At 45.2% G+C, this 20464-nt stretch overlaps 1 protein-coding gene across 2 annotated transcripts in view; it reads right to left on the reverse strand.

Annotated features, from left to right (window-relative positions):
- Window positions 1-20464, reverse strand: part of LOC110528476 (plexin-A1) — a 417662-nt gene that overhangs the window by 296771 nt on the left and 100427 nt on the right. For both annotated transcript variants that reach the window (XM_021610568.3, XM_036984053.2), the window contains exon 3: window positions 5057-5239. In XM_021610568.3, coding sequence (XP_021466243.2) covers window positions 5057-5239 — 183 coding nt within the window. The remainder of the gene's footprint in view (window positions 1-5056; window positions 5240-20464) is intronic.

Here is a 20464-nt window from a genome sequence, read left to right on the forward strand (position 1 = left end):
AGAGAGAGGAGAGAGGAAGGAGGGAGGGGGAGAGAGAGGTAGGAGGGAGGGGGAGAGAGAGGTAGGAGGGAGGGGGGAGCGAGAGAGAGGTAGGAGGGAGGGGGAGCGAGAGAGAGGTAGGAGGGAGGGGGAGCGAGAGAGAGGGTAGGAAAGGGGGAGAACGAGAGGAAGGAGGGAGGGGGAGAATGAGAGGAAGGAGGGAGGGGGAGAGGGAGAGGGAGCGAGAGAGAGGAAGGAGAGGGAGAGAGGGGGGGAGAGAGAGAGGAAGGTGGGGGGGGAGAGGAAGGAGAGCGGGGGAGATGGAGAGAGGTAGGAGAGCGGGAGAGAGGAAGGAGAGAGAAAGGAGAAGGTGAGAGAGAGAAAGGAGGGAGGGAGGGGGAGAGAGGTAGGGAAGGAGAAGGAAGTAAAGGGAGACAGAGGTTTGATACTAAACTAATTAGCAACAGAATCCTTCAGAGAAAGAGAGGGTTGTGTTAAAAGGAAATGGTGGAGACCATGGGACAATCATGAGACTGACAAATGAGGTTACAGATACAACATAAAACATGCACACCCACTTTGTCTCTCCCTTTTCTATTACCCCTCCCTCCTCTAACTCTCTCTTTCACTCACTCTTTCGTTCTCTCTCTACAGCTGGGAGAGGGAATCGCTACAGGGAGTTTGGTCCCCAAAGACAGACTGATCCATCCATCCATTCAACAGCCTTTCTTACCATCTCTCCCTATTTCCCTTTCCACCTCTCTCTTTCTCTCTGTCTCGCTCCATCTCTCCCAAACACACAAACAGCTCCCTTATGTCTGTACAAGCTAAACTCTCTCACACACACACACAAACAGCTCCCTTATGTCTGTACAAGCTAAACTCTCTCACACACACACACACATACACACACACACACACACACACACACACACAGCTCCCTTATGTATGTACAAGCTAAACTTATATTGTGAAACACAAAAGCATGACACACTGACAGACTAACATTCATGGTGGAACCTAATGCATACAACGAAACACACACACACACACACACACACACACACACACACACACACACACACAGAGAGTGTGTGCTTGGGGACAAGCCAGAGCCTTTCCCCCACTTCACATTTCAACAGATCCATCAAAAAGAGCTTCCACCGCACGTTGCTAATCCACTGTTCTCCCTCGTCATTCTCTCTACCTCCTCTCCCTCGTCATTCTCTCTACCTCCTCTCCCTCGTCATTCTCTCTACCTCCTCTCCCTCGTCATTCTCTCTACCTCCTCTCCCTCGTCATTCTCTCTACCTCCTCTCCCTCGTCATTCTCTCTACCTCCTCTCCCTCGTCATTCTCTCTACCTCCTCTCCCTCGTCATTCTCTCTACCTCCTCTCCCTCGTCATTCTCTCTACCTCCTCTCCCTCGTCATTCTCTCTACCTCCTCTCCCTCGTCATTCTCTCTGCCTCCTCTCCCTCGTCATTCTCTCTGCCTCCTCTCCCTCGTCATTCTCTCTGCCTCCTCTCCCTCGTCATTCTCTCTACCTCCTCTCCCTCGTCATTCTCTCTACCTCCTCTCCCTCGTCATTCTCTCTACCTCCTCTCCCTCGTCATTCTCTCTACCTCCTCTCCCTCGTCATTCTCTCTACCTCCTCTCCCTCGTCATTCTCTCTACCTCCTCTCCCTCGTCATTCTCTCTACCTCCTCTCCCTCGTCATTCTCTCTACCTCCTCTCCCTCGTCATTCTCTCTACCTCCTCTCCCTCGTCATTCTCTCTACCTCCTCTCCCTCGTCATTCTCTCTAACTCCTCTCTCTCTCATCCTCCCTCTCTCCATCATCATCTCCTCCTCTATTCACCATCTCCCTCGTCATTCTCTCTAACTCCTCTCTCTCTCATCCTCCCTCTCTCCATCATCATCTCCTCCTCTATTCACCATCTCCCTCGTCATTCTCTCTACCTCCTCTCTCTCTCATCCTCCCTCCCTCATCATCATCTCCTCCTCTATTCACCCTCTCCCTCGTCATTCTCTCTACCTCCTCTCTCTCTCATCCTCCCTCCCTCCATCATCATCTCCTCCTCTATTCACCCTCTCCCTCGTCATTCTCTCTACCTCCTCTCTCTCTCATCCTCCCTCCCTCCATCATCATCTCCTCCTCTATTCACCATCTCCCTCGTCATTCTCTCTACCTCCTCTCTCTCTCTCTCTCATCCTCCCTCCCTCCATCATCATCTCCTCCTCTATTCACCGTCTCTTTCCAAGTATGCTGAGTTGGGCCTAGTTGATCTGGGAGATGACACATTTACATTTGAGTCATTTAGTAGACGCTCTTACACAGAGAAAGAGCAAACAACTCCTTACTGGTCCCCCGTGGGAATCCAATCCACAACGTCACAACCATGGTGCTAAAAGCTCCATGCTCTACCAACTGAACAACACAGGACACACACAGAGAAACACACAAGCCCACACACACAGAGAAACACACAAGCCCACACACAGAGAAACACACAAGCCCACACACACAGAGAAACACACAAGCCCACACACACACAGAAACACACAAGCCCACACACACAGAGAAACACTCATGCCAACCATGTGCATGCCGGTATAACAGTGCATGATGGAGAACTAGTAGAGAAAAGTATTGTATTTGGTGACGTGGCTACTAATATGTGTTGTGTTTATTAAAAAAACCTAAGGTCCATGTCTGTTATTCAATGTGTTTTTATGGGATAATTAATAGCAGTTAGGCCAAATAAAATGTTGAATCCAATTTGTTTTTGATACTTCAATGGGTCTTAAAATTCTAAATCAAATAGCAAAAGTAACCTTCTTAAAACCTAGTTATCTTTTTTTGTCTTGACACAGATGTACAAGCACACAAACACACGTATGTAATAACAGCTTAGCTCTCTCTTTCTACACACAGAGACGTCACACACACACACACACACACACACACTCAGATACAAAGATTTCAAAATGCAAACACGTAGACACACGATTATACATTCATAATGGTGAATCAATGACAGACAGGCCTTCAGAAGAACAGACAAGGTAACTTGGTGAATTACAATGAGCTCCTATCTACCCCAAGAGCTCTGTCCTTAGACTACAAACACACACAAACACAAATGTGTATGACAAACCATCATGAACACTTACCAAACACAATCCACAGTCAACATACACTGCGTAGGTACTAATACTGAGACAAAACAAACAACACCACCAACAACAATAACCACCACGCTCTTAGGATGATCACCAAAGATTCAGGGGGAGTAATATTGTGTTGAGGATTAGCGTGTTTCTGGGATAATGGTGTTGATGTGAGCCATGACCAGCCTTTAAAAGCACTTCATGGCTACAGACGTGAGTGCTACGAGTCGGTAGTCAATTAGGCAGGTTACCTTAGTGTTATTGGGCACAGGCACTATGGTGGTCTGCTTAAAACATGTTGGAATTACAGACTCGGTCAGGGAGAGGTTGAAAATGTCAGTGAAGACACTTGCCTGTTGGTCAGCGCATGCTCGCAGTACACGTCCTGGTAATCAGTCTGGCTCTGAGGCCTTGTGAATGTTGACCTGTTTTAAATGGTCTTAATCACATCGGCTGTGGAGAGCATGTGTGTAAAAACTATTGGTCTCTAAATCCGGAGAAATGACATGTAAAAAATAGTTGGTAATTAAATCCAGCTAGAAGGACCACATAAAAACGGTTGGCTGGTATGCCCTCACCAGTCTGAGCAGTCGGCTGTGAATGCCCTCACCAGTCTGAGCAGTCGGCTGTGAATGCCCTCACCAGTCTGAGCAGTCGGCTGTGAATGCCCTCACCAGTCTGAGCAGTCGGCTGTGAATGCCCTCACCAGTCTGAGCAGTCGGCTGTGAATGCCCTCACCAGTCTGAGCAGTCGGCTGTGAATGCCCTCACCAGTCTGAGCAGTTGGCTGTGAATGCTCCCACCCGCTATATACTTCTAACGGACTGGTTTGGTTCCTCCCTCTATAGTGCTGTCTGGTTAGAACATGATGTTGAGGCCCATCACTGTACTCTTAATATTCACCACAACACACACACATACACACAGCTGTTTCCTTTGAAGATGTTTATATGGAGTTTGGTAATCCAAATGACTTGGAATCTTGTTGTGGTTATTTGGATGCATGCACAACATTCAGACCTTCATGTTACCGTTGACAATAAAAAGTCCTCAGAAAGATGCGTCTTCTCCCTACGGACGACGATAAGACTAAGCTGAGTGGGCGGGCGGGTGCAGTGTCCAGATACGCATTTCCAAACGCTCTGAATGGTTGGGAATGGCAAGGCTATGATGGGTGAGGGATGACTAAGGTAGGCTGAGCAGCCAAACTGAAGGGACTGTGAGGGGGAGTTAGGTAGAGAGAAGAGGAGCAGGACAGCCTTTTTACAGTGTGTAAACCATAGAGGAAGAGGCGAAGCAAAAGGTTTCATTTTTGCTCAAATCTGTAAAAAATAAGTCCAATGCGTGTCTATGGGCAAATTTTGGACATAAGCTTGTCGCCTGTCTTCCCGCTTAGGGACAACGACTCCCATTGTTAGGGTGGAGGAGTGCATCACTTCATTAAATATAGATCCCTGGTGTAAATGGGAACAAGCGGACATAAATGCTCGTAAAAACAAAAAATAACAAAACTGAGATTCTTGAGATAAAGGCATTTGGAATATCACGCAAAAACATTGAAATGAATCTAAATTGATATATCGCCCAACCATAGGACACAGCCATAAAAGTTAGGCGGAATCAGAATTTTGATAATACCTAACCATACACAGTGGGGCAACCTCCTGTGAATGTGCCAAGACTGTGGGAATGCCTGAAGGTCCACAGAGCATAGGCTAATGCAGTAGACTGGAGATGTACATCCCTTTCCATCTGCAGTCCAGATGGTAGGCCAGGTCCACACACAAGTCAGCAGCACCGTCCACAATAAAGCAGGGGCGAAACAAACTGGCATGAACAAAAACCCAGCTCCAACAGCATGCATTCTTCATTGCTAGAAAAAAAACGATAGATCTCTTATTTCTTACCTTCTTCATTCTGCCGTTGCGTGTGCCTGTGAAGGCCACGGTGTTGCCGTGGTAATCGTAAGCGGCCACCGAGGTCATGCCGTCCTCCTTGTCGATGAAGAGCGGTATTCCTTCTATGGTGCTGGTCCCACCCAGCGGCTGGTTAAAGTCCTGGCCGCAAAAGTTGTCATCGATCTGGAGAGGCTGAGAGAAAGAGAGCAGGAGAGAGAGCGTGGGAGAGATAGAGAGCCGGGGAAGAGAGAGAGAGAGCAGGGGGGAGAGAGAGAGAAAGAGCGGGGGAGAGAGCAGGGGGAGAGAGAGAGAGCAGGGGGGAGAGAAAGAGCGGGGGAGAGAGCATCGGGGAGAGAGAGAGGGGGAGAGAGAGCAGGGGGGAGAGAGAGAGAGCAGGGGGGAGAGAGAAAGAGCAGGGGGGAGAGAGAGAGAGCAGGGGGGAGAGAGAGAGAGCAGGGGGGAGAGAGAGCGAGCAGGGGGGAGAGAGAGAGAGCAGGGGGGAGAGAGAGAGAGCAGGGGGAAGAGAGAGCAGGGGGGAGAGAGAGAGAGCAGGGGGAAGAGAGAGCAGGGGGAAGAGAGAGAGCAGGGGGGAAGAGAGAGAGCAGGGGGGAAGAGAGAGAGCAGGGGGGAAGAGAGAGAGCAGGGGGGAGAGAGAGAGCAGGGGGGAGAGAGAGAGAGCAGGGGGGAGAGAGAGAGAGCAGGGGGGAGAGAGAGAGAGCAGGGGGGAGAGAGAGAGAGCAGGGGGGAGAGAGAGAGAGCAGGGGGGAGAGAGAGAGCAGGGGGAAGAGAGAGAGCAGGGGGGAGAGAGAGAGCAGGGGGAGAGAGAGAGAGAGAGAGAGAGCAGGGGGGAGAGAGAGAGAGCAGGGGAGAGAGAGAGAGAGAGAGCAGGGGGGAGAGAGAGAGAGCAGGGGGGAGAGAGAGAGAGCAGGAGAGAGAGAGAGAGAGAGAGAGAGAGAGAGAGAGAGAGAGAGAGAGAGAGAGAGAGAGAGAGCGAGCAGGGGAGAGCGCGAGAGTGGGAGCAAGAGGGGCAGAGAGAGAGGGGAGCGAGAGAGGAGCGAGAAGAGTTTGAAAAAAATTACACATGGGAAAGAATTAACCAAATAACAGAGCAAACTGGAATTATATTTGTCCATAAACAGAGAGTACACAGTGGCAGAATACCTGACCACTGTGACTGGCCCAAAATTGAGGAAAGCTTTGACTATGTAGAGAATCAGTGAGCATAGCCTTGCTATTGAGAGAGACCGCCGTAGGCAGACCTGGCTCTCAAGAGAAGATGAAGTGGAAACTGAGCTGCACTTCCTGACCTCCTGCCAAATGTACGACCTTACTAGACATATATATTTCCCTCAAATTTCACGGACCCACAAAGAATTTGAAAACAAATCTATTGGGTGAAATACCACAGTGTTCCATCACAGCAGCCAGATTTGCAACCGGTGAAGAACAAACACCATTGTAAATACAACCCTTTTGTACTTTAACTATTTGTACATCATTGCAATAATGACATTTGAAACCTCTACTCCTTTCAAACTTTTGTGAGTGTTACTGTTCTTTGTTCATTTCATTTCAGAGAAGAGTTGAGAGAGAAGAGGGGGATGGAGGGAGGGACACAAGAGGGGAAGGGAGGGAGGGAAAGAGGGAGGGGCGAGGGAAGGAAGGAGGGAGGGGGAGGGGGAGGCAGAGGGGGTGGGAGGGAGAGAGAGAAGGGGAGGGATGGAGAGAGCGAGGGGGAGAGAGAGAGGGGAGGGAGGGGGAGAGTTAGAGAGAGGGAGGGAGAGAGTTAGAGAGAGGGAGGGAGAGGGGGAGAGAGTGGAAGAAGGAGAGAGAGAGGTTAGATGAGTTGTAGCAGTGATATAACAGTGTCTAATATTTGTGTATATATAAGCTAACAGCATCAGCATAACCAAATGTTGTGTGACAGAAAGACAGAGGAAAGGGACAATGTTTTGGGGTCAGTTGTGTGTGTATCTGCATGTCAAAGTACTGTTTGAGTGCGTGTGTCTGTGCGTCTCCTCAACTGATTCTCCAATCCACTCAGTCAGGGGTCTAATTCCAACCTGCTACTTGGGTTGCGAGCTGAACCACTGACACATTAAAACATTCAGCCTAGAGGGTAGAGGTCACCAACCTCACTACTCATATCAAATCAGCCTCTCTCAAATCAGTCATAACATACCCTTGACGGTGTGAGTGTGTTTGTGTGCGCGCAACACGCTATGAGGACTAAGAGGTTGCTACACGAGGAAGGCTAGAATTGAAGGTGTCATCAGTGTGTGTTTAACACTGGCAACACACACTTGCACACACACACACAGAGCGAGTGTGTAAATGGTGGTGTAATCTAAAATCGTATCACTGCATCATCTGATTGATCCAGAAGAGAACAGATAACGCTTCCTCTCTCCATCTGTCGAAATTGATGCAGCATGGCTTGCGTTGCGTCGATATCCCTTTATTCTCCCTTTTCTACTTTTTTCTTCTCTCTCTCTGCCTCTCTTGCTCTCTGCCCCTTTCTCGCTCTCCCTCTGCCACTCTCTGCCCCCCTCTCTCTCTCCCTCTCTGCCCCTCTCTCCCCCTCTCGCTCTCCCTCTCTGCCCCTTCCTTGCCTCTCACTCCTCCCCCACCCCTCTCTCCCCCCTCCCTCTTGCTCTCTTCTCCCTCCCTCCCTCTCTTCCCCTTCCCTCAAATCCATCCCTTACCAAGCGCTACAGTAGACAAGGACAGTAAATCGACACATCATTATCCTCACTCCTCGCTACCCCCCCCCTTCCTCCTCTCTCCTTTTCTCTCGCTTAATCTATCCAAAAGGTTTCTATCTCACAGCGGGAAGAATTTAGGGTATCAATTCGGTTAACAAAGCCCCCTCGTTCGCCCCGCAGCCTGGTGGAGAGAGAGGAATTGTCATCAACAGAAAGAAAAGGAGAGAAAGCTGCTTTACGGAAACCTTCCATGACTCACTAGCAATGTGCATCTGGAGAAGGATGGGGAGAGGTGGAGTGAAGTGTGTGTGTGTGTGTGTGTGTGTGTGTGTGTGTGTGTGTGTTTGTCCACATGTCCTCTGAAACAGGTATATTTATTCGCTAATGGCCTTGGACTGTCTCCCGTCTGGTCGGTCGGTTTTGTCTACACACACACACAAGACATATCCCCTAGTCCTAAAGCCTGTAAACCAAAGTGACAAGAGGGACCATATTCAACCCAGTCAAGCAAGTCTCCTTAAATCAGAATTTGACTCAGACACTTATAGTAAGACACAACATGCAGACCCTTGACACCAGAGTGTGAGGGAAGGACCTCAAAGGGTTAATGCATTTTTGGGGTGGGTGGATTTGAAAGGGTTAAGATGCATTACATAGTACACAGACATAGCTATGGTAAAAGTTAGCTTCGCTACACTGGACAGTATAGTCAAAACACATGCAAAGTGCACGAGTATACAACACAGTAAAAAATGTATCTACGGAACACAAACAAATATTTCTGCCGAGGCGCACTTGGAAGATGCTGGAACAGTCCACATTTACTTTCCCTCTGTAACCAAAACAAGTAATGAATAAAAAAAATCTGACAACCCCATAGTATACTGAACAAAATATAAGCACAACATGCAACAATTTCTAAGATTTTACTGAGTTACAGTTCAAATAAGGAAATGAGTCAATTGAAATAAATTCATTAGATCAGAAAACCAGTCGCTATCTGGTGTGACCACCATTTTCCAACTGCATCTCCTTCGCATAGAGTTTCATCAGGCTGTTGATTGTGGCCTGTAGAATGTTGTTCCACTCCTCTTCAATGTCTGTGTGAAGTTACTGGAAAATGGCGGGAACTGGAACACGCTGTCGTACACATCAATACAGAGCATACCAAACAGGCTCAATGTTGAGTATGCAGAACATGGAAGAACTGGGACATTTTCAGCTTCCAAGAATTGTGTACAGATCCTTGCGACATGGGGCCCTGCGTTATGATGCTGAAACATGAGCTGATGATGGGCACGACAATGGGCCTCAGGATCTCGTCACGGTATATCTACGCATTTAAATTGCCATCAATAAAATGCCTGTCCATACCATAACCCCACCGCCACCATGGGGCACTTTGTTCACAACATTGACATCAGCAAACCGTTCGTCCAAACGACGCCAAACACACTGTCTGCTATTTACCCGGTACAGTTGAAACCAGGATTCATCCGTGAAGAGCACACTTCTCCCAGCGTGCCTGTGGCCATCAGGGGTGAGCATTTACTCACTGAAGTCGGTGATGGACGCTGAACCGCAGTCAGGTCAAGACACTGGTGAGGACGATGAGCACGCAGATGAGCTTCCCTGAAATGGTTTGTGATAGTTTGGGCAGACATTTTTCAGTTGTGCAAACTCAGCGCTCCAGGTGGCTGGTGTCAGATGATCCCACAGGTGAAGAAGCCAGATGTGGAGGTCCTGGGCGGGCGTGGTTACACATGGTCTGTGGTGAAGAAGCCGGATGTGGAGGTCCTGGGCTGGCGTGGTTACACGTGGTCTGTGGTGAAGAAGCCGGATGTGAAGGTCCTGGGCTGGCGTGGTTACACGTGGTCTGTGGTGAAGAAGCCGGATGTGGAGGTCCTGGGCTGGCGTGGTTACACGTGGTCTGTGGTGAAGAAGCCGGATGTGGAGGTCCTGGGCTGGCGTGGTTACACGTGGTCTGTGGTGAAGAAGCCGGATGTGGAGGTCCTGGGCTGGCGTGGTTACACGTGGTCTGTGGTGAAGAAGCCGGATGTGGAGGTCCTGGGCTGGCGTGGTTACACGTGGTCTGTGGTGAAGAAGCCGGATGTGGAGGTCCTGGGCTGGTGTAGTTACACGTGGTCTGTGGTTGTGTGGCCAGTTGGACACAATGCCAAATTCTCTAAAACGACACTAGTGGCAGCTTATGGTATATAAATTAACATAAAATGTTCTGTCAACATCTCTGGTGGACATTCCTGCAGTCAGCATGCCAATTACACGCTCCCTCAAAACTTGAAACATCTGTGTCATTGAGGTGTGTAACAAAACTGCACATTTTAGAGTGGCCTTTTACTATCACTAGCACAAGGTGCACCTGTGTAATGACTATGCTGTTTAATCAGCTTATTGATATGCCACATTTGTCAGGTGGATGGATTATCTTGGCAAAGGAGAAATGCTCACTAACAGGAATGTAAACAAATTTGTGATCCAACTTTGACAGAAATAAGCTTTTTGTGCGTACGGAAAATGTCCGACACCTACACTTTACATGTCGTGTTTATATATTTTCTTAGTGTAGAATACCTGATCTATATACTAAGTTGGCTTGTTGTTTTCTATGCCAGATAAATATTCCTCTTGAGGCATATTCAAGTTACGAGTGCCATAGGGAGGGTTTTCCCAGAATTTAATATAGGCTGCAAAAATAAGCTACATTCAAAAAAATGTATTTGTCACAAGCGCCAAAAACAAACGGTGTAGACCTTACAGTGAAATGCTTACTTAACCAATGCAGGTAAGAAAAATAAGAATTATGAAAATATTTACTAAATAAACTAAAGTTAAAAAAGTAACAATAAAATGACTATAAATGACAGGGGGGACCAGTACAAAGTCACTGTGCGGCGGTACAGGTTAGTCAAGGTAACATGTACATGTATGTAGGGGTAAAGTGACTATGCATAGATAATAAACAGCGATTAGCAATGTTGGGCCTACAGTGGTTCTTCCTTTAAAAGTTGTGTCAAACCACAGCACACCTTGCGGGCTGCTGCAGAATTCTATGGGACGTTATTTAATTGTCAGCCATTTTTTATGTTAATGCAAGTTAGTGCTAGTTTGACCACCAGAGGGCATCTTTGAGACGCATTTGATAGTCTTCCATATTGGCATTACTAGAGAATTTAAAACCTTTTTTGTAATAACATAATGTGGCTAAATTCATTTGATTAATATTATGGTGTTTCTATTCCGAGAAAAACGAAACCCTCAGTGTTTCCGTAAGGATGGAATGGAAAATATTGCACTGTACAACATGATGGTCAAGAGTAGGCTCCAGCATAAGAAGATTGGAGGATTCTAAATTAATATCTAAGGGGCATAACATTTCCACACCCTAAATGTAGTGTAACCAATACTCATTTCGCCTATGGTGGGCCTACAGTATATTTTAAAATATTTTTTTCAATGACGTGACAATAATTACATTTAGAGGATTGGAGGATTCTAAATGAATATCTAAGGGGAATTTTCCATTAGGATCTGTGAGAATATCTCATTCTAAATTAATTTATTCATAATAATAATCGCTTTGTTTAACCTCTCTGAGCATGGAACCCGGTAGCGGGCTGAAATTCCACAACATACGGTGATTGCTACATAAATAGTCATATTAAACATTCATCAAAATACAAGTGTCTTACATGTATCGAAAGCCTAGAATCTTGCTAATCCAACTGCGTCGTCAGATTTAAAAAAGGATTTACTGCGAAAGAATATGATGCGATTATCTGAGAATAGAGCCCCATAAAAAACAACAATTTCAACGAGCACAGGCGTAACAAAATCACATACTGCATTAAAATAAATAGTTTACCTTTGACGATCTTTGTCTGTTTGCAATCACAATGCTCATTGTTACACAATGAATGATCTTTTGTTTGATACAATCCGTTTTTATAGCCTAACATGAAACATTTTGTGAACTGCTTGTGTCGTGATTTCCGTCTCATTCCATTTTCGACGACACATTCCAGGTAAATAACCCACACAGAACGTGACTTTTCCAGTCATGTTTGGTTTCATTGCAATCAACTGGTTTGTTTGTAACACAATCAAACCTGATGGGCCATTTCGCGGGACGTATTGACTGAAAGAAACCGATTTGAAGACAACAAGTAATGACATCACTCTGTGCACCAATGATATGACCACTGTTTCATTGATTGACTGTATTTTAACCCAATGACCACTGATCGTCTTGAAATCTAGCTGGGAAGATAGCCAATGAGCTGAGGTAAGCGGCAATATGCAATGGTTGTATGTTGGAAGGCCAACCCACGTCGTAAACTCCAGCGTAAAGAGAGTCATTCGCTATTGAAGTTTTATTCCGGAAGGAGCTACGCATTTTACGCACAGCGTTGTTTTGGTAAACGCACAGATTCAGCTGTTTATATATCAATCAGTATGGCGACTAAGTCAGGGAAAGCTAAATCTAAGTCTAGATATATAGCTGTACACACAATTTTAGAAGAAATTGATCGGAAAAGTGAGACAGAGATTGTTGTAGGACGATTCAATTAGCGATTCCCAAGGGGAGGAATATTTTTTGAACGGAGAGGACACCGTTGCAGCCACTGTGTAAAACCTGTAACGTGCCTGCAGAAGAGGAACAATGTCACCGTTTTGAACTGGTTCTTCTCATGCTAATGCAGTTTTTTGAAATTTATAATATAAAATATTATTTGTGAAATGAAATAGCCTATTTGAGGCTGAGGGCAGGCCCACAACAATGGCCAAAGTGAAATGGAGACAGTAGATATAGCTGGTCTGTTGTAATATAATAAAGACAGTAGATCTAGCTGAAATGTCATAATGTAAAAGAGACAGTAGATGTAGGAGGTCTATAATAATATATTCAACCTTATGTTCCCTGTACTCATATATATATATTTATTATACCTCAGTAGCACAATATTGTGTAGAGCATTGGCAAAGTGGGTGATATCCTTCCTGTTTGGCCCTGTCCGGGGGTCTCATCGGATGGGGCCACAGTGTCTCCTGACCCCTCCTGTCTCAGCCTCCAGCATTTATGTTGCAGTAGTTTATGTGTCGGGGGGCTAGGGTCAGTTTGTTATATCTGGAGTACTTCTTCTGTCTTATCCGGTGTCCGTGCTTCTACACCTGCATTGCTTGCTGTTTGGGGTTTTAGGCTGGGTTTCTGTACAGCACTTTGAGATATTAGCTGATGTACGAAGGGCTATATAAATACATTTGATTTGAAAGAGGACTGAGGGTCTTCCAAATATTGAAAGTGTGTAAATAGTTACCCATGTTATTTTGTAAATGTATATATTTTTTTCTTCATATTTTTTTCTCCATTTTTGGGGGGGGGGGGGGGGTGTGTTAGAATACCATTTTGGCATTTTGTATATAGTTATTTGTTTCAAAATGTATACCTTCACCAATTTGGCCACTTGGGTACATTTGGGCTACTTGTGTGGGACACCTGGGTGACTTCATGACAAATGTCATGTAGCACACTCATTTTGGAAGTTATCATTCTTAAACTTTGCACAAGTACTGTTGCCCTCTTATGTTTTTCACTGAAATTGTCCCCATCATCCTATCTGAATGTTTGTTTTATCTTGTTCATTTTAAAGATGATACAACAATAAAAATAAAAAACGTATGTTTTTTTTCATTGTTTTATCTAAACCTGATCTATTCTGTTATATTCTCCTACATTCAATTCACATTTACAGGCCTACAGTACATCAAAGAATATGACATGACTCTCCGCCAATAATTACATATATTTCTGTAATTCAGTGATATTTATTCCCCATAGTAACTCATTATGGATCATAACGAAATAAACATTGGCATTTTGAAAGAGTATTTTTAATCATTATTTTATTTAAAAAAGCATAAAGATGCCATTATTAGTTACATTGTTTTAGTTTGAACGTGCAGACTGGCACTAACAACAGCGGGAAAGTTTCCCTATTCAGTGCCATTATTAGTTACATTGTTTTAGTTACGAACAGCGGGAACATGTTCCTAGTCAGCACCATTATTAGTGCAATGCCCCTTATATATTTTGGAGATTATTTTGTTTTCAAATAACGTAAAATGAGCCGCTCACAGAATGGAATTCACAACACAACAGCTCCTGGGTCTTGGGTAAAAAGTGTTTTATCTTGATTTAAAAGGTTTCCGACCCGCAGTGTAATTTTTCTGAAGAGCAAGCCGACCCGCGGTTTGAAAGGATGTTTTCATTCCACCTGCCAGCTGATTTCTTTTGCGGCTCAGCTGTGGGGAACCGTGGGAATCCGACCTAATGCAGGACTCCACTAATTATTAGCCAACCCAATAGGGTAAATGCAGATAGGTAACCCCATGCTTCAGTCTTTCTATAATGCTTATTGCTAATAGCATACTGATAATATGGACCATGCAATGGCTATATGCCTGGTCCAATATCTTAAAATAATTCTACCAATATGTTATTTGGTTCATTTCTGGAGGTGTAAATTCTAAATGTTTGGTGTTGGATAATTTAAAAAAAATAATTCCATTTGGAGTGGAATGTCCTTTTAAAAAGTCACCAGAACTGAGCTTCTCAGTCCTACCTCTCACACACTCACTCTGTTAAACCTCTAGGAAACAGCCTTCAGTTGGTTCCATACAGAAGTTCCTAGCTGGCACAGAGCCAAAGGGTATGTGATTGGTTTGAGAAGAAGATGGATTAGACACCTAACACCACCACTCAGTGAAATATGGTCCTTCATATGGCAGAAAGCATGTCTGTCTATACAGAGAAACCCACATGTACACACCAAGTAGAGGTATGCATTGATTCACCGGCACATTTTATATAAGTACTTCAAAATATGTAGCTAAATACGCACACACACTCATAGAGGTAATATTGTCATGTTATCTTACAGGTTATAGATAGATTGTAGGTTATAGATATATTCTTATGACCAAAAGCATACACACACACACACAAACACACTGATGTAGAGCCTCTAGTTGGGTTAGGAGGCAGAGTAGCCGATCACAAATACGCACACACTGATGTCGAGCCTTTAGTCGGGTTCGGAGGCAGAGTAGCCGATCACAGAGACACACATGCACACCGCCCCTAGGATAACCCCGATTCTACCCTTTAATTGACAGCTGCTGTCTGCAGGCACTGACCCCAGATGAGAGAGAAAAGGAGAGAAGGAGAGCAGAGACAATTTGAGAAAAGGAGAGGCGAGAGGAGGACAGAAAAGGAGAAGGGGGTAGCTAGCACCATCTCTTCTGAGCTCCGACACTGCTGACAGGATGGTTTCGGGACAAGCCTCAATTCATCTGTGCAGGCGTGTGTGTCCTGTCACCCTCTTGCCCTCCGCTCCTCTCTATTCATTAGCTGTCTTCTCATTAGGCAGCATCCATTGGCCTTCACTTGCCCTCACCTCTCAAACACACAAGGCATGCACGCAGATACACACAATTCTCTTCACCAATACATAATGTGCAAAAACACACACATCTCTCTTCACCAACGCATTATGTGCAAACACACACACACAGATTCATTTCTCTTCTCTTCGATTATAATCACAGCCGTATATATTCCCCCCCCAAGCAGACACATCGATGGCTCTGAACGAACTTTATTGACTCTTTGCAAACTGGAATCCACATATCCTGAGGCTGCATTCATTGTAGCTGGGGATTTTAACAAGGCTAATCTGAAAACAAGACTCCCTAAATAGTATCAGCATATCGATTGCGCAACCAGGGCTGGCAAAACCTTGGATCATTGCTATTCTAACTTCCGCGACGCATATAAGGCCCTCTCCCGCTCTCCTGTCTGCCTACAAACAGAAACTAAAACAAGATGCTCCCGCGCTGAGGTCTGTTCAACGCTGGTCCGACCAATCTGATTCCACACTCCAAGACTGCTTCCATCACGTGGACTGGGATATGTTTCGTATTGCGTCAAACAACAACATTAACGAATACGCTGATTCGGTGAGCGAGTTCATTAGAACGTGCGTTGAAGATGTCATTCCCATAGCAACGATTAAAACATTCCCAATCCAGAAACCGTGGATTGATGGCAGCATTCGCGTGAAACTGAAAGTGCGAACCACTGCTTTTAATCAGGGCAAGGTGACCGGAAACATGACCAAATACAAACAGTGTAGCTATTCCCTCTATATAGAGACAAAGTAGAATCGCAATTCAACGGCTCAGACACAAGAGGTATGTGACAGGGTCTACAGTCAATCACGGATTACAAAAAGAAAACCAGCCCAGTCACGACCAGGATGCCTTGCTCCCAGGCAGACGAAATAACTTTTTTGCCAGCTTTGAGGACAATACAGTGCCACTGACAAGGCCCGCAACCAAAACATGCGGACTCTCCTTCACTGCAGCCGAGGTGAGTAAAATATTTAAACGTGTTAACCCTCGCAAGGCTGCAGGCCCAGACGGCATCCCCAGCCGCGCCCTCAGAGCATGCGCAGACCAGCTGGCTGGTGTGTTCACGGACATATTCAATCAATCCCATTCCCAGTCTGCTGTTCCCACATGCTTCAAGAGGACCACCATTGCTCCTGTTCCCAAGAAAGCTAAGGTAACTGAGCTAAAGGACTACCACCCCATAGCACTCACTTCCGTCATCATGAAGTGCTTTGAGAGACTAGTCAAGGACCATATCACCTCCACCCTACCTGACACCCTAGACCCACTCCAATTTGCTTACCGCCCAAATAGGTCCACAGACGATGCAATCTCAACCACACTGCACACTGCCCTAACCCATCTGGACAAGAGGAATACCTATGTGAGAATGCTGTTCATTGACTACAGCTCAGCATTTAACACCATAGTACCCTCCAAACTCGTCATCAAGCTCGAGACCCTGGGTCTCGACCCCGCCCTGTGCAACTGGGTACTGGACTTCCTGACGGGCCTCCCCCAGGTGGCGAGGGTAGGTAACAACATCTCCACCACGCTGATCCTCAACACTGGGGCCCCACAAGGGTGCATTCTGAGCCCTCTCCTGTACTCCCTGTTCACCCACGACTGCGTGGCCACGCACACCTCCAACTCAATCATCAAGTTTGCGGACGACACAACAGTGGTACGCTTGATTACCAACAACGACGAGACAGCCTACAGGGAGGAGGTGAGGGCCCTCGGAGTGTGGTGTCAGGAAAATAACCTCACACTCAACACCAACAAAACTAAGGAGATGATTGTGGACTTCAGGAAACAGCAGAGGGAACACCCCCTATCCACATCGATGGAACAGCAGTGGAGAGGGTAGTAAGTTAAGTTCCTCGGCGTACACATCACAGACAAACTGAATTGGTCCACCCACACAGACAGCATCGTGAAGAAGGCGCAGCAGCGCCTCTTCAACCTCTGAGGCTGAAGAAATTCGGCTTGTCACCAAAAGCACTCACAAACTTCTACAGATGCACAATCGAGAGCATCCTGTCGGGCTGTATCACTGCCTGGTACGGCAACTGCTCCGCCCACAACCGTAAGGCTCTCCAGAGGGTAGTGAGGTCCGCACAACGCATCACCGGGGGCAAACTACCTGCCCTCCAGGACACCTACACCACCCGATGTCACCGGAAGGCCATAAAGATCATCAAGGACAACAACCACCCGAGCCACTGCCTGTTCACCCCGCTATCATCCAGAAGGCGAGGTCAGTACAGGTACATCAAAGCTGGGACCGAGAGACTGAAAAACAGCTTCTATCTCAAGGCCATCAGACTGTTAAACAGCCACCACGAACATTGAGTGGCTGCTGCCAACACACTGACTCAACTCCAGCCACTTTAATAATGGGAATTGATGTAAAATATATCACTAGCCACTTTAAACAATGCTACTTAATATAATGTTTACATACCCTACATTATTCATCTCATATGTCTACGTACTGTATACTGTACTCTATATCATCTACTGCATCTTTATGTAATACATGTATCACTAGCCACTTTAAACAATGCTACCTAATATAATGTTTACATACCCTACATTATTCATCTCATATGTCTACGTACTGTATACTGTACTCTATATCATCTACTGCATCCTTATGTAATACATGTATCACTAGCCACTTTAACTATGCCACTTTGTTTACATACTCATCTCATGTATATACTGCACTCGATACGATCTACTGCATCTTGCCTATGCCGTTCTATACCATCACTCATTCATATATCTTTATGTACATATTCTTTATCCCTTTACACTTGTGTGTATAAGGTAGTAGTTTTGGAATTGTTAGATTACTTGTTGGTTATTACTGCATTGTCGGAACTAGAAGCACAAGCATTTCGCTACACTCGCATTAACATCTGCTAACCATGTGTATGTGACAAATAACATTTGATTTGATTTGATTTATTAATTAATTCTATGTGCGTTCATGCATTTATACATGTATGATCAGTGTTGGGATATTACATGTTATATTTAACAAATTCAACGCGCTACAATGTTACTTTGCATGAAAAGTAATATTACATATTACTTTCTTATTTTTTTTATTTTACCATTATTTAACCAGGCAAGTCAGTTAAGAACAAATTCTTATTTCCAAGATGGCCTAGGAATAGTGGGTTAACTGCCTGTTCAGGGGCAGAACGACAGATTCGTACCTTGTCAGCTCGGGGGTTTGAACTTGCAACCTTCCGGTTACTAGTCCAATGCTCCAACCACTATTACATTAAATGCCTTTTATTTCAACACAATTTTGTGTCGAGGATTTACCTGACATTGTTTGCATTTAGATTTTATGGGGATCTCGATTAGCCGACGCCAGGGGCAACAACTAGTCTTCCTGAGGTCCGACAAATAACAAAAACATGAACCTAGACATTAGACTTACACGCATACATATATTACTATATACAGTGCCTTCAGAATGTCATCAGACCCATTGACACTTTCTACATTTTGTTGAAAAAGTCCACCTCGTTTCTTATGAGTTCAAACGGTCAGATAGTTTTCCGCATGTGAGAACACAACAGCATGCGCCACAAAGAAAAAGAAGCAAAACAGAGGTAGGCTACAGTTTGTTAACGTCTGCTCTATAATTCACTCACTGTAGGCCTACATAATTCACTCACTGTAGGCCTACATAATTCACTCACTGTAGGCTACAAAATTCACTCACTGTAGGCTACATAATTCACTAACTGTAGGCTACATAATTCACTCACTGTAGGCTACATAATTCACTCACTGTAGGCTACATAATTCACTAACTGTAGGCTACATAATTCACTAACTGTAGGCTACATAGCCTAATTAAAAAATATATATAAATGCATATTCTCATGAAACTGATATAGATATATATATAGATATATATATAAAACAAATGTATTTCACCTTTATTCAACCACGTAGGCCAGTTAAGAACATGTTCTTATTTACAACTGTGACCTGGCCAAGATAAAGCAAAGCAGTGTGACAAAAACAACACAGAATAACACATAGGATAAACAAACATACAGTCAATAACACACAGAAAATCTGTATACAGTGTGTGCAAATAAAGTAAGGAGGTAAGGCAAAAAAAATAGGCCATAGTGGCGAAATAGTGACGGAGCAGAAAAAAAAAAAGAAAAAAAAATGGGGATGAGGTAGGGATGGGCTATTTACAGATTGGCTGTGTACAGCTGCAGCGATCGGTAAGCTGCTCTGACAGCAATGCTTAAAGTTAGTGAGGGAGATATAAGCCTCCAGCTTCAGTGATTTTTGCAATTCGTTCCAGTAATTGGCAGCAGAGAACTGGAAGGAAAGGCGGCTAAAGGAGGTGTTGGCTTTGGGGATGACCAGTGAAATATACCTGCTGGAGCGCGTGCTACGAGTGGGTGTTGCTATGGTGACCAGGGAGCTGAGATAAGGCAGAGCTTTACCTAGCAAAGACTTACAGATGACATGGAGCCAGTAGGTTTGGCGGCGAATATGTAGCAAGGACCAGCCAACGAGAGCATACAGGTCGCAATGGTGGGTAGTATATGGGGCTTTGGTGACAAAACGGATGGCACTGTGATGGATGTAGTCTAATTTGTTGAGTAGAGTGTTGGAGGCTATTTTGTATATGACATCGCCGAAGTCAATGATGGGCAGGATAGTCAGTTTTACGAGGGTATGTTTGGCAGCATGAGTGAAGGAGGCATTGTTGCGAAATAGGAAGCAGATTCTAGATTTAATTTTGGATTGGAGATGCTTAATATGAACCTAGTAGTGATACTAGGCAGGTGGGCAGGTGCGGGCAGCGATCGGTTGAAGAGCATGCATTTAGTTTTACTAGCATTTAAGAGAAGTTGGAGGCCACGGAAGGAGTGTTATTATGGCATTGAAGTTTGTTTGGAGGTTTGTTAACACAGTGTCCAAAGAAGGGCCAGAAGTATACAGAATGGTGTCGTCTGCATAGAAGTGGATCAAAGAATCACCAGCAGCAAGAGCGACATCGTTGATATATACCGATAAAAGAGTCGGCCCAAGAATTGAACCCTGTGGCACCCCCATAGAGACTGCCAGAGGTCCGGACAACAGGCCCTCTAATTTGACACACTGAACTCTATCAGAGAAGTAGTTGGTAAACCAGGCGAGGCAATCATTTGAGAAAGCAAGGCTGTCGAGTCTGCCAATAAGAATG

This window comes from Oncorhynchus mykiss, chromosome 7, assembly GCF_057628025.1.
Source record: "Oncorhynchus mykiss isolate SJ-2025 chromosome 7, ASM5762802v1, whole genome shotgun sequence".
Taxonomy (NCBI): Eukaryota; Metazoa; Chordata; class Actinopteri; order Salmoniformes; family Salmonidae; genus Oncorhynchus; species Oncorhynchus mykiss.